General features: G+C 35.6%; 1 protein-coding gene across 1 annotated transcript in view; it reads left to right on the forward strand.

The window, feature by feature from the left end:
• The window catches only part of CNTNAP4 (contactin associated protein family member 4), a 203,749-nt gene that overhangs the window by 136,686 nt on the left and 51,944 nt on the right, over window positions 1-15,119 (forward strand). Inside the window, exons 8-10 of the mRNA XM_066568726.1 lie at window positions 1,401-1,662; window positions 7,862-8,008; window positions 13,377-13,548. Coding sequence (XP_066424823.1) covers window positions 1,401-1,662; window positions 7,862-8,008; window positions 13,377-13,548 — 581 coding nt within the window. The remainder of the gene's footprint in view (window positions 1-1,400; window positions 1,663-7,861; window positions 8,009-13,376; window positions 13,549-15,119) is intronic.

Genomic DNA, 15,119 nt, shown 5'->3' on the forward strand with positions numbered 1-15,119 from the left:
ATGAAATTATCTGTAATAGGAAATTTCATTAGTTTCACGTCAAATGTTTTAAATTGTTGTGCACTACTTTCAAAACTATTTAGGAGACATTTCATAATCTAAATAATAAAGAAAGAGTCTCTGTTACCACAAAATCCCTCTTAAATAGGCACTTTACTGGGGGAATCTGCAAATGGCCAGCTTTTAGCATTTAACAAGGCTTTTATAATCTGCTGAGTATCTTTTCACTATGTGTCAGTTTAGCTGACTATTCATTTCTGTACAGCTGAGTTCATAAGATAAAACTTTTACTTATTTATCTATTTTCCTTGAAGAAAATGAAAACCCATAAACTTTAATACTTTACCACACCAGGGACTAGTGAATATTTTTCTTAAATTGATTTTAAAGCTGCTTAATGTGTGGTCAAAGTTTTATGTATGCTCAAAAGTTTAAAACCTCTTAGTGTTGAACAGAAATTAAGTGCACTTTAAATTCCAAAACCATTAATCTTTAGTAATCCTTTTCCCAGAACAAATTAATGATAGTTCAAATGGTGTCAGCAAGTCATTAGATCAGAGTGTACAGTGTACTGCTATCAAGCACCATAAAGTATTAACTAACTCTGACACCAGATGCAAAAAATTCATTATTCCCATTCTAGATTTCTTATCTGCATTACTCAGTACAAGTACAGATGCAGGTTACTCTCAAAGTTTCTCAATCAATTCAGCCACAAGTTTACCTAAGAAACAGTTATTTCAGAAGAAGGTAAGCACAAAGCAAATGCTAGGTGCATAAATCCAACTCATCATCTAGTCCATATAGGCCTGCTTGAAAACACATTCCCTCTAAAATTAAGTATGTGTTGTGCATTTGTACGTAGCAAAAGTTTATATGTGGAATTTTTCTTTTTGGGAAAACAAATACTGGAGTTGGTGCACATCTCTAATTGCATTAATTTGGAATTTTTTTTTTCTTAAATTTAACCCCATCTTAAACAATCAGTGCCAGCTCAACATTCTTCTCTGCATCCAAGCATTTAGACCCCTGTAAGTGTTTACATGCAGCCAGTGGCATGGTATTTATTTGTCACTGAAGAATTTGTCAAGTTCCTAATGCTTACTGAGGCTGAGCCAAGCTCCGAACAAAGCAGATCTTTCTAACTCCTGAAGTAGCATTAAATCAGCCTCATAATTTAGGATCTTACACCATTCCCTCAAAGGTCCTTGCCGCTCTGTGCAGGCAGATGAGTCTACTCTGATCAGACAACATTAACATTTCTCAAACTGATGATGTTCATGTTTAATTTTTAGACTAATACATCCAAGTACTATGTACCATGTTTTGAAACTCTGCAGTTTCCATGGAGAAATTCTCATGACTCTTCCTAATGCCATATTTGTTTTATTTATTTCTAGGGCAATATGTCCTTCTCATGTTTAGAGCCACAGGTGGTTCCTGTGACATTTCTGAGCTCCAGCAGTTTCCTGGCACTGAGAGGCGCATCAGGGCAAGATGAAGTATTTGTCAGTTTTCAGTTTCGCACTTGGAACAAGGAAGGACTTCTATTATCCAGTAAACTGCACAGGTCTTCAGGTGGTTTCCTCTTATATCTGAGTGATGGGAGAGTCAAAATCAATCTTCATAAAACAGGAAGAGTACTGAGTGACATCGCTGCAGGTAACAGAAATGAAGAAAAAAATTACAAGACTCCTATGCATAAAAGAAAAAAATTTAAAAGTTATTTATTTAGTATTTGCTTTCTTGACTTATTTTTATGATTAGTTTGTCTGCAGCTGTGCTTTACTTGTGGGAATTTTACACCCAATTATTTCTAAATGCTTTCTTTTCTCACAAACATACCTATTCTTTTTTTCCCCATGAGTGAACAGAAATTACTTACAGTAATATAGACTGAAAAATTGAGTCCTTAGCTTAACATGCATACAGTATGTGCAGCTCATGTGTATGACCTGGCAAGTCTAAGCAGCTTTTTCTGTTGTGAAGTGTAAGAAATTTAATCTCTTACTCTGTCAAGCTAAGTGATTAAGATGTTTCTCACCATTTGTCTGTGCTTTCAAAAGGTATCAAGTAACAATTTTTTTATAAAGTTATACATCACTATAAATATAATGTCTGTTATTTTTTAGAGTTCTCAGTTGCAGAGATATCCATTAATCTGGGGCAGTGGATGCCCAATACCAGATTGTATTTCAGAAAATGAGGGCAAGTTTGAGTCTATGATTTAAAAAAAAGGGAACTTGAGGAAAATGAATACCTGGAAGCTAAAAGGTCACTTTTGTAGTTAAACACTTTATCGAGACTAGATAATCTACTTTTGGTAGTGCACTGCTAGGCATCCCTCAGGGTAAAACAGATTTTCAGAAAGCTAGTACCTAGTTTAGTCTTCTGATGAGTAGTTTCACCCTTGGCAAACAAATATGTCAAGACAAAAGGATGAAGCTACTACAGTGAATACACAGTCATGTTAGAGAGCATTCAGTGTGGATTCCGAGCAGATTCCAGCTTTAACTTTCTCTCTGCCTGGCAGGAATGGGAGTAAGTCTTTCACAAAAAGTGTCCTCAGTTTTTCTGAGCACTGTTGGCAGTTGATGTGGGATCAGCATGACTGTTGGCCCAGTCAGGAATCTCCATCTTTGAGGAAATATGATAGCAGGACAGAAAAATGTCATCTCCACCTTCAGAGGCTTTTTATAAAATGCTGCTGTCCAGTAACATCCCCATGTAATAATATCATCACCTTCACCTAGCAGCTTGTCATCAGTATTATACTATTCTCTGGCATTCCATATATCACAGCTACCTTAGAGCTTCTCATTATTTATGCAAACAAATTTAATTTTGCCTTTTACTCGTAGATGGATTATATAATGTGATCTGATATGATGAGACCTGAGACAGGAAAAAAGACAGTAGAGAATAGGTGGATAAAAGGGATTACAAGGAATTTATGATATGAGGAAATTGAGGCTGGGGTTGGAGTCATTTCTGTATGGACAAAGATGACCAGAGTCCACTAGCTGGAGCAATATATGGTAGAAGCAATGGTGAATTTGGATGCAGAAAACACATTTACGATATCCAGAACATCACTTGATCTTTGATTCATTTTGACCCATACACAAAACCTGTATTTTCCATTTTATATTCACAAAGCAGAATATTATCAGTGTAAAAGAAGCCAAGTTATTTCCAGTTATGTAATAAAGACCAAGTGAGAAACCTCCAAACTAGGTATAATCAGTATAAAGAGAAAATAAGAATCAACTGTCTAAATTGTTCTCAAAACTTATTAGGCAGTATAATGCAAAGGGAGCAAAGCAGAACAAAGCAGGACAGAGAAACAGCCACAGGATTTGAACATGAGGTCTCCTTAATCTTTGTTCCATGCCCCTGTTTCTTTGATTGATTCCTTACTTTAAATCCTCTTAATAAATGAAAATTCCTTCCCTTCCTTGAGGAGGAAGCGGGAGGGAAGGGAAGGTTCTGGAAAGGGAAAGGAAGGGAAGATTCCGGGAAGGGAAGGGAAGGTTCCGGGAATGTTCCGGGAAGGGAAGGTTCTGGGAAGGGAAGGTTCCGGGAAGGTTCCAGGAAGGGAAGGTTCCGGGAAGGGAAGGTTCCGGGAAGGGAAGGGAAGGGAAGGGAAGGGAAGAAGAAAAGGAGAGAGAGAGAGAAAGAAACTGTGAAGTTCATTATGTTTCCACAGGTGTATAATGATTATGAGTAAAATTTTAAACCATTGATTATTTTAACTCAGGAAAAGCCTCTAATGACCACAGATAATGTTGAAATTTGCATAAATACTTTGATCCTGTTCCTGTGGGTGATAATAGGTATGGCCCTGGTATTTTTTATTTTCTAAAATAACTGATGCACAAAGAGTACCACTTTAATGACAAGAGATTTCCCTAGGGTTACCATTTGAAAATGTCAATTTCTTAGTAAGAATGACAGTGGTATATAGTTAGCAGTGATGAATTTGGTTTTTTAGGAGCTATTGCAATTGCTGTTCAATTATGTGATGTATGTTAAAGAAACTGTTGCCATGCACTGTCATTTTAACAGACTGGCTGATGGTGGTGGCACTTTTAACAGCAGTAGGTAGACTTGCACGTGGGGCAATTTATTCCATTTCAAAGCTGAAATGCAATACATAAAATATTAGTGTTAATATCAAGTTAAATCTTGACATTCTATGCTGAAACAAAATTTAATGTTCTCATGCTAGGTTAAGCTTCCCATTCATAAAGTCTAAAAGGAGGAATTGTGTTTGTCTTTGTGAAGGCAAAAGCTACAGCAAAATCATCTTATTCTCTTCTGAGAGGGAATTTATCTAACAAAACCATATGGGAAATTTTTCCTTGAGTTTTGAAGTGTTTGAAGTGTAGCAATCATTGAAGCAATTTAATTCTGCATTTGGAGGTTGAGTAATTAAATTATGGATGGTTGGACAGAAGATTTGCTCTCCTACAGGCAGGGACTTATGACCTGACTTAGCCACACACATATATAATATTTGATAATTAAATCTGAGCATATTTATTTGTGCCCAAGTCTTAAATTAATTATCCTGTGTTTTTAAGAATTTCTTTAACCATATAAAACCAAGGAGAATGGCATATCGTTTCCTAACTAATTAAGTTATAGTAAGTTCTTTCTTTTGCAGAATGGCTGCTTAATGTCTTTAATTTTTAGCAAGTGATACATCAAATATTCACAAAGAAGTAACATAGGTTTAAAAAAAAAACAGAAATCAATACAAATTTTTGAATTTGTTTTGAATTATGAGATCAAATTGAATTACAATATGTGTAAATGTTGGATCCTATTACTCAGTTTGTTCTGTGACCCTCTATTTCTATGAAGCTTTTAATTTCCATGAAGCTTTTAGTTTAGTGATGTTAATAATAATGGAATTTCATTGTTATACTTCAGACTAATCTATAAATTACTTCCTCTAAACTTTTTTTTGTTTCTCACTGATTTCCTAATAATTTATATACACTGCATTTTATACATGTGTTCCTGAGGTTGGGTATCATTGTCCTGCAAGACATCCCATAGACCCTATTTTAATACTTAGATTTAAAATGCTAGAACTAATGAGAATAAATGGAAATCTTGTTTAACAGCTGCCTTATTATGTACTAAAAAAATCAATTGTTTTGTTTTTCCTGTTTGTTTGTGGTTAAGCATTTTTCTAACTCATAGTAGAGCAGCAGACAATGTAAGTTTCAGATGGTACGTAGATGTTGGTAGTCCACTGGCCTCTTCCACTTAGATGTTTTACCACTCAGTGGCTCCACACAAGCAAGTATGAATTTAGTCAAAGTTCTCAATTCAAGGGCTAAAATGAACAGTTTTCTTCAGAGTGTCTTATGCTCCCACAGTGGCATTCCTTAGTTCTCAGACTTAATAAAAAGGATTTCTAGGAAGTCTTAACTTCAGCTGCATGAACATTGGTGAATATCTCTAACCATGCCAACCACTGAGAAGGGGAGATAAAATACCCATTTCAAAATTATATCGTAGGTCAGCAAGGTGAATTAAAATCAACAAACCAAACAGTGTAAAATTCATATTATTAATTTTCCAGTAACCAAAACTTCTGATGGTCTGAAATACCATTATTTATATGTTAGAACAGTCTCTTACCTACCTTCACTGTCAAATATTGCAAGGTTTGGAATATGGTTTACCCACCAGAACAAGAAGCTACTGAATGAGGATGCACAACTAAGAATTAAAAGCATTTATCCTCCTAACAATTAAAATAAAGTGGCAGAGTTTATTGCTAAATTTAATATTTTTGGTAATGACAGAGGTAGTGGAATTAAATGTATCCTCAGCAAGTTTGCTGATGGCACAAACCTGAGTGATGCAGTTGATTCGCTCTAGGGAAGGAATGCCACCCTTGGTAGATTTGAAGATGGAGGATGCTTGATAGACTTGAAGTATGGACCCATGTGAAGCTCATGAAGCTCAACAAAGCCAAATGAGAGTGCCTGCACCTGGGTTTGAGTGCCCCCCAGTATCAGTATAGGCTGGAGGAGGAAGGGTTTATCAGCAGGCTTGCCAAGAAGAACTTGGAGGTGCTGGTAGATGAGACCCCCACCTCAAGAAATCCTTCAAGCTTTAGGATCCCCAGCACAAGAAAAACATAGTCCTGCTAGAAAGAGACTGGAGTAGGGCCATGAAAATTATCAGAGGGCTGGAGCACATCTCCATGAAGACAGGCTGAGAGAGATGGTGTTGTTCAGCCTGGAAAAAAAAATAAAAACAGGGAGACCTTATTGTGGCCTTTTCATACTTAAGGCATATAATGGAGATTTTTATTCTTTTTTCCTCCAAGGATCTGTAGTGGGAGAACAAGAGGTGACAATCTTAAAGTGAAACAGGTTATATTTATATGTTCCATTCCTGGAAATGATCAAGGTTATGTTGTATGGAGGTTTTGGCAACATGATCCAGTAAAAAAAGTCCCTGCAAAGAGGGCATTGATTGAACTGGTTTTTAAAGATCACTTGCAGCCCAAAACGTTATATGATTCTATGATTTTTTAATTTGTAAAGGAAGAGATAAAGTATGAAAGAGTTGTGACTGAGTACTTCAGTCAGTTGAAGTACTCATGAGAGGCTGGGGCTAAAGCAAAATGTTTAAGAGTTCTTGTTACGTGTTCCCTAATAAATATGCTTATTGAAGTAAGGAAAAAAGGTATGTAGGACCAATATTTTCTTAAATACATTGGAGATATTATCTAGGTGATAGTTCATCTGAGTTTGCAATGTCCTTCTAGGGTTTATCTCTTCATTCTATTATGATCTTGTATTTAGATTGTGGTAATCAACAAATTATGGATCCTAATTATGCTATAATTTAGCTATTTGAACCTTGTCATCTTTCTCTTTTTATTTCTTTTCTTTCTGTTTGAATGAATCCCTTAACTCATGGACTGCTACTGCAACATATACAGCATGTTCTAGAGAGGACTACATAAATACATGACGTTTCAAGAGGGAAGTCACAGATCACAAATCATAGACACTCTGCAGTCAGCAAATGCTTTGCCTAATTTAGAGGTTGTATTCTTTATTCTTCACTGAAAGAAGTACCTCTGCTCTGAAGAATTCTCAAGAACAGGATTGACTTTAAGCACTTGTTAAAGATAATAACATGGTTACATGCTACCCTGTGTAGAATTTATTTATGTATACATAAGTGCTTTCCAGAATCGGGGCTATGGGTTTATTGTTTTGTGGCACCTTACACCTACACAGCTAGGGGTAATGTAAGTTTGTGGTCATGGCTTAACTCTCAGAATATTTTCCCACACATGTCCAATAAAAGAATCAGCTGAAAGCAAAATTGTCTTGTGACATTGACATGATGATTACCAAAGCTTTTAGCATCTGCAGTATTTTACTATTTTGCCATATTGTAATATAATGACCACTTTGTAACAGTGTAATAAAAATATGTATTAGGTGTAAAATACTGTATCCACCATCACAATAATGTTTTAATGATAGCCTCCTTGGATTGGGAGGATACTTTTCACAGTCATTACATTAAATGAATATATTACAGATAATTAGGCTACAACAATAGTAGTACAACACTAAGACTTAATCAGTGAAGTAGCTTTATTTTTTATCTATAAAATGTGAAGCAAGGTTCTGTCTTCACAAAAGATGCTTATGGTTATTAAGTTCTTTGTCATTTTACTATCACTTGGAGATTTTATGTGGGCTATGATTGCTCTCTCTTGGTTCTTTCTCCTTTCAATTCTAAAACATTTAGATAGTATAATAATAGGTGGAAGTTCATACTAAATTTTGGGGTTTTATTTTATTTTCAGGTGCTGGATTAAATAATGGCCAGTGGCATTCTGTATCCCTCTCTGTCAAAAGGAATCGGATCAGTATAAGAGTGGACAATGATGTGACCTCGTCTGCTCATGCTTTCATACCTCTGCAGATTTATTCAGATGTTTTCTACTTTGGAGGTGAAATATCGTTGTTTGTTTATAAAGGCAATATCCAACAGTTACACATCAATTTTTCCTGACATATCTAATAAAATGAAAATAATTATTTGGCTTGCTTCAAGTCTTCTTTGCCTAGCTTGGTTTCGGCACTGTTCTGATATTTTCAGTTTTCTTTAAATTTTACCATGTTGGGTAGAATAAATCACCACCTTAAATTCTTCGTCACTTTTTAGATAACTTGTATTGTGTTCTGATAATTGAATATAGTCTGGCTGGCAATCAAACAGACAAACAAAGGTTTCTCTTGCTGCAGACTTATTGTTTTGCGAAATGAATATTTTGGAGAGTCTTCCATATATTCCAACTGGAATGACTTCAAGTTTTCACCTTAAGTAAATGCTTATCTTGTAAATACCCTCTTTGTACATAGACCTTTTTGGTTTGTTTTTTTTTTTTTTACCACAGTGATAAAACTTTTCTACATTTGATGAATACAATTTGTGCCTAAAAACTTACATGTACATAGGTCTTCATTTCTCTAGGAATATCAACAGTCATCTATCATCAAGGGATTATGTCATTAATGACATATTGTTATTGATTATTGTTATTGTTTATTGATTATTGTTATTTGATTATTGGTATTGTTATTGATAGAGTGGAGCAGATTGTTCTGCTATTCATATAATTCTTTTGGGAATGGGTTGCATAGTAGCAATGATAAACATTACCTGAGTGCGTTGGTTGTTTGCCTAATGCTTCCTCTCTTTTAAACATTAATGGTTAAATTAATAAATTATTAATTATTTAATAATAATTCTCAAATTTCTGTGAAAACTGAGAAGGTTTTCTACAAAACACTAAATGAGTATGGACCCAGTCATTGTCCACAGATCACTTCCCTTGAAACAACGGCTTTTAAATAAATTTCATGTTCACAGACATGCACTTAGTACAGTAACTGCTACATGAGCATTCACATGAATTTTCACATCTGGCATCTACCATGTAATACAAAAAATACCCCTTGACTTGGCTGGTAATCAGCAAAAGCAGAGAAAGATGCAAAATATTAGTCTTGAATAGCCCTTCTATGTTGATTCACGTTCCCAGATCTCTGATGAGGTGATTTTCACCATTGCAGGGTTGATGACACAAATAAACAGTTCAGAAGGGATGTGGGGATCTACAAAAAGAAGCATATTCAATTAAGTTGTAGAAGGACACTTCTATTTGTGTTTTGCAGTGTGGAGAGGACAAATTAATTCCATACTGGGAGTAGCAATTGCATATCCATCCCTCAGATTCTCTAATCTCAGCCTTATCACTGAAATCTGCAGTTCATGCATCTCATACAAAGTTAGGGAATTCTAGAAGTGGGTTTCTGAGTTTAGAAAATTCTTTATTAAATTTTTATGTTATATGACACTGTCAAAATGCAGACAATGCATTTTTACTTTCTTTCCAAGTCTATATGAATATTTACCATATTTATGCTGTTTGTTAAAATATGAGTATCAGCCTTTCAGGGGAGATGTCCTGGGGACATGGTGGTTTGTTTACTTGTTTTAATGAATACAAATTATGCAGGAAATATGTGTGTTTAACTAGGAAAATGTGTAATAAACATGAAAATATTTTAGTGTTATGTCAGCACAATTTCTAGTCATGCCATCATCAAAGATCTCTAATCTCTCTCAGTTCTTGTAATAAAAACTCACTGCAACTATAAGAGAAAATGAGATCATTTAATTTTGCAATAAGTACATAATATAAATTTAATGATTAAAGGATTTCCTTTTATCTTTAATATCCAGTCTACAATTGTAAGGAAACACAATTTAATTAATGTTAATGGTATTTGTCTCTTCTCTAACAGCAGACAATTTTTGAAAAAGAGACACCAAGAAAAATATCTGACACACAATTCTGTAAAATAGCTATGCCAAAAATTTGTAAACTTTTTCTACTTTCTCTGGCCTTTATTTATTTGTTTGTTTGTTTGTTTATGTATTATTTATTTATTTATTTAAGCTCTACTGGAAGTATTTCGTTCTCAAACGAGCATCATATTTTTCACCAGAAATGACAGAATTTATGTTACCGTTCAACTGTAGAATGCTGTAAGGCATGTTGTTAAACTTGTAATTAATTTGTCTAACTGTTTTTGGTGCTGAAAACTTACTGTGCTCTTATATTTACTTTTGCAAGTTTGCATGTTTGTTGTTCTTAAAGCAACACACCCAAGTAGATAAAAAACATTTGCCTTTAGAAACATGTTAACAATTTTGAACAGTTTGGCTCCTGAGCAGATTTATGAACACTCCAAGTCTATCAACTTGTAAAATTTCAGTTTTAATGCTTTTTCTAATCTAAATTTCTCAAAAATCTGTCTATACTATTTTTGTTGTTACACACTTACTTGAAAGTATTTAGTAGTTTCCACTATCATTTTGCTTTCTTGTGTCATAAGCCTCTTCACTGTCTTTACAGGACTTCAGAAGTACTCATTAGCTCTGTGGAACAGAAGAGTGTCTGAAAACTCATTGCTTTCTATTTCCTAAAATAAGAAGGACTTCAAATGCTGTGAACCAGAATGCAGTATTGTTTGACTAAGATCAAAGGATGACCCTTGTACATCATTGCAGAAACAACAATACCCCTTGGAAGAAAGACAAATAAAGCATTGCAGTGTAGTGTTTACCTGCCACTAGGAAAAACTGCTCAATGTACATGTTTTAACTCAAATCAGGATTAAAGCAATTTATTTATTTTCACAAATGTTTACTTATTTGGCAATCAGTGAACAGGACATTTCAGGACCAGTAAGACGATAGATAAACCACAATGTTAAATTCTTACAGAATGTGTACATCCAGATGGTATGTAGTCTAAGCCTCAGTTCTAAGCAAGTCTTAGATCCACATGTACTGGGATATGACCACTCAAGCCATGTACAGCTGCAAAGATGGAAATCTTATAACTTCTTGGGCCAAATTGTTCTGATATGGACCACTGTCGCCATAAAAACACTTGTTGCTTGTGTCTTATGCCTTATGATCCAAATTTGCAGGTTTATAGTTTTGTCCTTTGCCTCTTGTCCCATCACCATGTACTGCTGGAAGTAGTCCTGCTCTATATTCTCTGTGCTATCTTATTTTCTCTTCTTAAGACTGAGCAGGCCCAGATCTCTCAGCCTCTCCTCATAACTGCATTCAGCTTCCAGCCATCTTGGAGGCCTCCTCTGGCCTCACTCTAGGACACTGATATCCTTCCTCCCCTGTACTGGGGAGCCCAGAGCTACAGCACTCTCGATATGGCCTCACAAGTGCCATGTAGCAGGAAGAACCACTTCCCAAGACTTGCTGACTATGCTCTTGGTAATACATCCCAGAATGGCATTGGCCTTCTGTGCTGCAAGAGCACTTCCCCAGATCATATTCCACTTGATGGTCACTAGGATTTCAGGCCTCTCTCTGGACAGTTAGCCTCCAATTTGGATTGTTGCGTGGACTTGCTTCATCTCAGATTAAAAATCTTGATCTTGTTCTTAATGAATTTCAGGCAATCCTGTCTAGGTCCCTTTGAGTTGCAGCCCTGCTCTCCAACATTTTGTCCCTGCCTCTGGTTTGGTATTAGTTGCATGCTTGCTGAAAGCACATGCTGCCTCATCATCCAGGTTTTTAATCAAGACATTACAGATGTCACTACTGATCTCTAAAGAATCTTCTGCTCCGTGATCATCAGCTGGACTTCGCAGCATCAACTGCCTGCTTATCCCACCCATATATATTGTGAATCTGGTGATAGGGACACTATAGAAAACTGTCAAGTTTTTGCTAAAGTCATGATATGCAATGCTCAGTGCTCTCCCTTTATCTATACTGTTCATCACTTCAGCCAAGAAAACAAAGACCTCAGTCAGGCATAATTTACCCTGAAGCTGAAGTTATCCAGTTAACTTCTTGTCCTTTGCACGTTTAGAAATGGCTTTAAGAAGTTTTGCTCTGTGAATTTGCCAGGCACCGCAATTAGACTAACGCCCTCTAGTTTTTTGAAGATGGGTGTAACTTTTCTTGTTCAGCATATTGCCAAGACCCTTTGAGGACATGAATTCACAATGACAATGGCAATTGTTAAAATGGCATTGACCAGCTCCTGCAGCATGCTCAGGGTAAACCTTGTTCCTTTGCTGTGTTCCTTTACCATGGATACTCCATTCTTTTTTTCATGCTCTGCTAGGATATGGGAATCCTAAGGATCAGTTTTACTTCTTCCTTTCCAGTAAAAGGAAACAGTTCTTCTCTAGACTCCTGTCACTAAGTTCCCTGCCCCATGAGATATATGGATAATATCCATAATCTTGTTAGCCTTCCTTTTCTTACTATTGAAGCTCCAAAATTTTTTTTGTTGTACGTCAACATCTTTGGCAAGTTTTATATCCTCTTGGTTTCGTAAGTGCATTCCTAGACATGCAGGTTATGTCTTTATATTCCCCTATATGTTGCATGTACCTGCTACCACATTTTGTGTGCTTTCTTTTTGTGTTTGCACTCAGTCAGGAGCTCACTCAGGAGTGTTTATGTTTGCAGGCCTTATGCCACACTTGATTAACTATTTTGATACTGCTATGGACTTCTCTTTTGCTCTGAAGATCTTTTTTTGTTGAATTTATCCAGCCCTTTTGATCTCCAAGGCAATTTTTAATGGTTTCCTCAAAACAGATCCTGAAGAGAAAAATTTTGGCTCTTCTGAGGTCAAGGGTTATAGTTCTGGAGTTTATTTCTTTCTCTCTTCTCTGTGGCTTATAAACTCCGCAGCTTCACCTTCATGTTTGCTGTAATCAAGCCTATCCTTGACCTTTACATTTTCAATCATTTCTTCCTTGTCCATGAGTAGCAGGTTCAATGGAGCATCTCTCCTAGTTGAGTCATTGATGGTCTGCAACAAGAAGTTTCAGTACTTAAAAAAATATTCTTAACAGCTGACAGAGTAAAATGAATTTAGTTAGTAACTGCTTTTGGGGTTTTTTCTTATTTCACTTCAATTGTGACTTAAAACTTGTTCAAATCATGTGACTTTATGTTGTAACCTAACATGCTGTTCATATCTTGATTCTACTCATTGCTTTGGAGCTTTTGTTTGGGTTATCCTTTAATGAAATTTTTAGTGATATTTTACATATGCTTTCAAAACAATAAGACTGCAGAGAAGTATTTCTTTTCAGTCATACAGCCATGGCTTATCAGAAGAGCTTCTGGATAAAGTCCCCCAGTCACAAAGTTTAAAATGTGTAGAGGTTATAAAAGTTCAATTTACTTTTGGAGTATATAACGTTTTTCAATAAAATATTTGTTTTCAGCTCCAGTTTTTATTCTTTTTTCAGGCTGTCCTAGCAGTGGAAACATTTCTGAATGTAATACCTCATTTGGTGGTTTTCAAGGATGCATGCGACATATTTCCATTGGTAACAAAGCAGTGGATATGATCTCTATTCAGCAAAACGGTTTTGGCAATTTCAGTGATCTTCAGATAGATTTATGTGGCATTACAGACAGGTGAGAAAATAATGTTTACTCATTAATTTATTTATGCCTGTGTTTTGTTTCTAATAGTGATTTGATGACAAAGAACAGAACATTGTTACAAAATAACATGCTGTTTCTTTTGTAATAATTTAGAAATCCTGAATAAATGCAGAATATGTGGCATATAGCAAATAGACTTCCTTTTACTGCAAATAAAATTAAATTTGAATAAAATTATTTTATGTTTCTGACAAATTTAAATATCTTGCTTTCTTCTCAAGTGAGTTGCTGTCACAAATTCCCTCCTGCAACCTGCAGTCCCATCCACCTTTTAACATACTATGTTTTTTACAAGTTAATTCTGTTTCCTATCTTCTACCTCTCTAGAAACACAGTAGATAATATCCATCACAGTGAGTGAACAATTGTCTTTTAGACCACAGTCAGAACTAATCTCATAACCTGAAATTAGCATCTATCTAAAAGAATGGCTAGTTGAAGTGTCCCTCCCCAAAGGAAAGTCCCTCCCCAAAGAGGGATACATTCCCAGTGATAGAAATGCTTGAAGGAAAGACATTGCTGGAATTCAGTGTAGTGAAAGCAGAGCGGTTTGCAGAACAACACAAGCTGCTGAGAAGAAAGTGAGTGAACACACAAACAGTCAATGGAAGGAGAAGTTTTATTCTGTAGACTCCAGAGTATGCAGTCACGGACAGATATGCTGTCTTTAATCCCAAAGCGTTTTTCTTGGATGCAGCTGAAAGGCTGTACTGAAAGGACACAGCAGAAATTATGTACTTTTGAATAATTCTCCCTCACTTTCTACATTTCTAGTCCTCATATGGTGTCTTTTAGTTTCAAAAACTCTTGTCTTTTGAATTTTAAGACTTTCCTAAAGGTATATCTTTTTCAGAAAACACTGTAGGCAGAGATCTGCTTTAAGACAATTGCCAGTTTCAGGATCAGTCACACAACCTTACTTCTGAGACCTGCAATCCCTTCCTAGAGATAACACGGTCTACAGATATCCATGTTCTTATTTTGGAAACAGTCACTACTCCTTGTAGATGAAAGATGGAAAAAATACTAGCAATTTACCTAATTCTTCATAAAAGTTTAGGGGAGAAAAGTCCAAGATGAGGATAAAAGTTCTCAAGATCGGTGATACAAAAGGAAAATAACATCTTCATGGGAGATTCTTGGTTGGTTGGTTTTGTTTTCTATAATAATTTCAAGTCTTAATTTCTGTCTCTTCTTCTGTCTGCACCATTGTACCTTTCTTGCATTGGCTCTCAATCTAAGCAAAGATTTAGTTTTCAGTTCCCATCATGCTAAGCATATGTCTTCCGAATTTATCAAAATAGAAGTTTAATCTACTCATTCTTATATTTCATTACCCTCATTGTATTTTTTTTTTCAAAATAGACTGCTTTTAAAAATCCTGTCTGGTCTTGTGCTGTCTTGCTTCTGGGACTATTTCTTTCCCGTTGCTTTGCACAGTCTCATTTAATTCAATATCTGCTGCTCATAGTTTGGAACAAACTTCACGTCTCTCTTTATCAAATTAATTCTACGTCTCACTATAAATCCCAGGTGATAAA

The sequence above is a fragment of the Molothrus aeneus genome, chromosome Z (assembly GCF_037042795.1).
Source record: "Molothrus aeneus isolate 106 chromosome Z, BPBGC_Maene_1.0, whole genome shotgun sequence".
In the NCBI taxonomy this organism is placed as follows: domain Eukaryota; kingdom Metazoa; phylum Chordata; class Aves; order Passeriformes; family Icteridae; genus Molothrus; species Molothrus aeneus.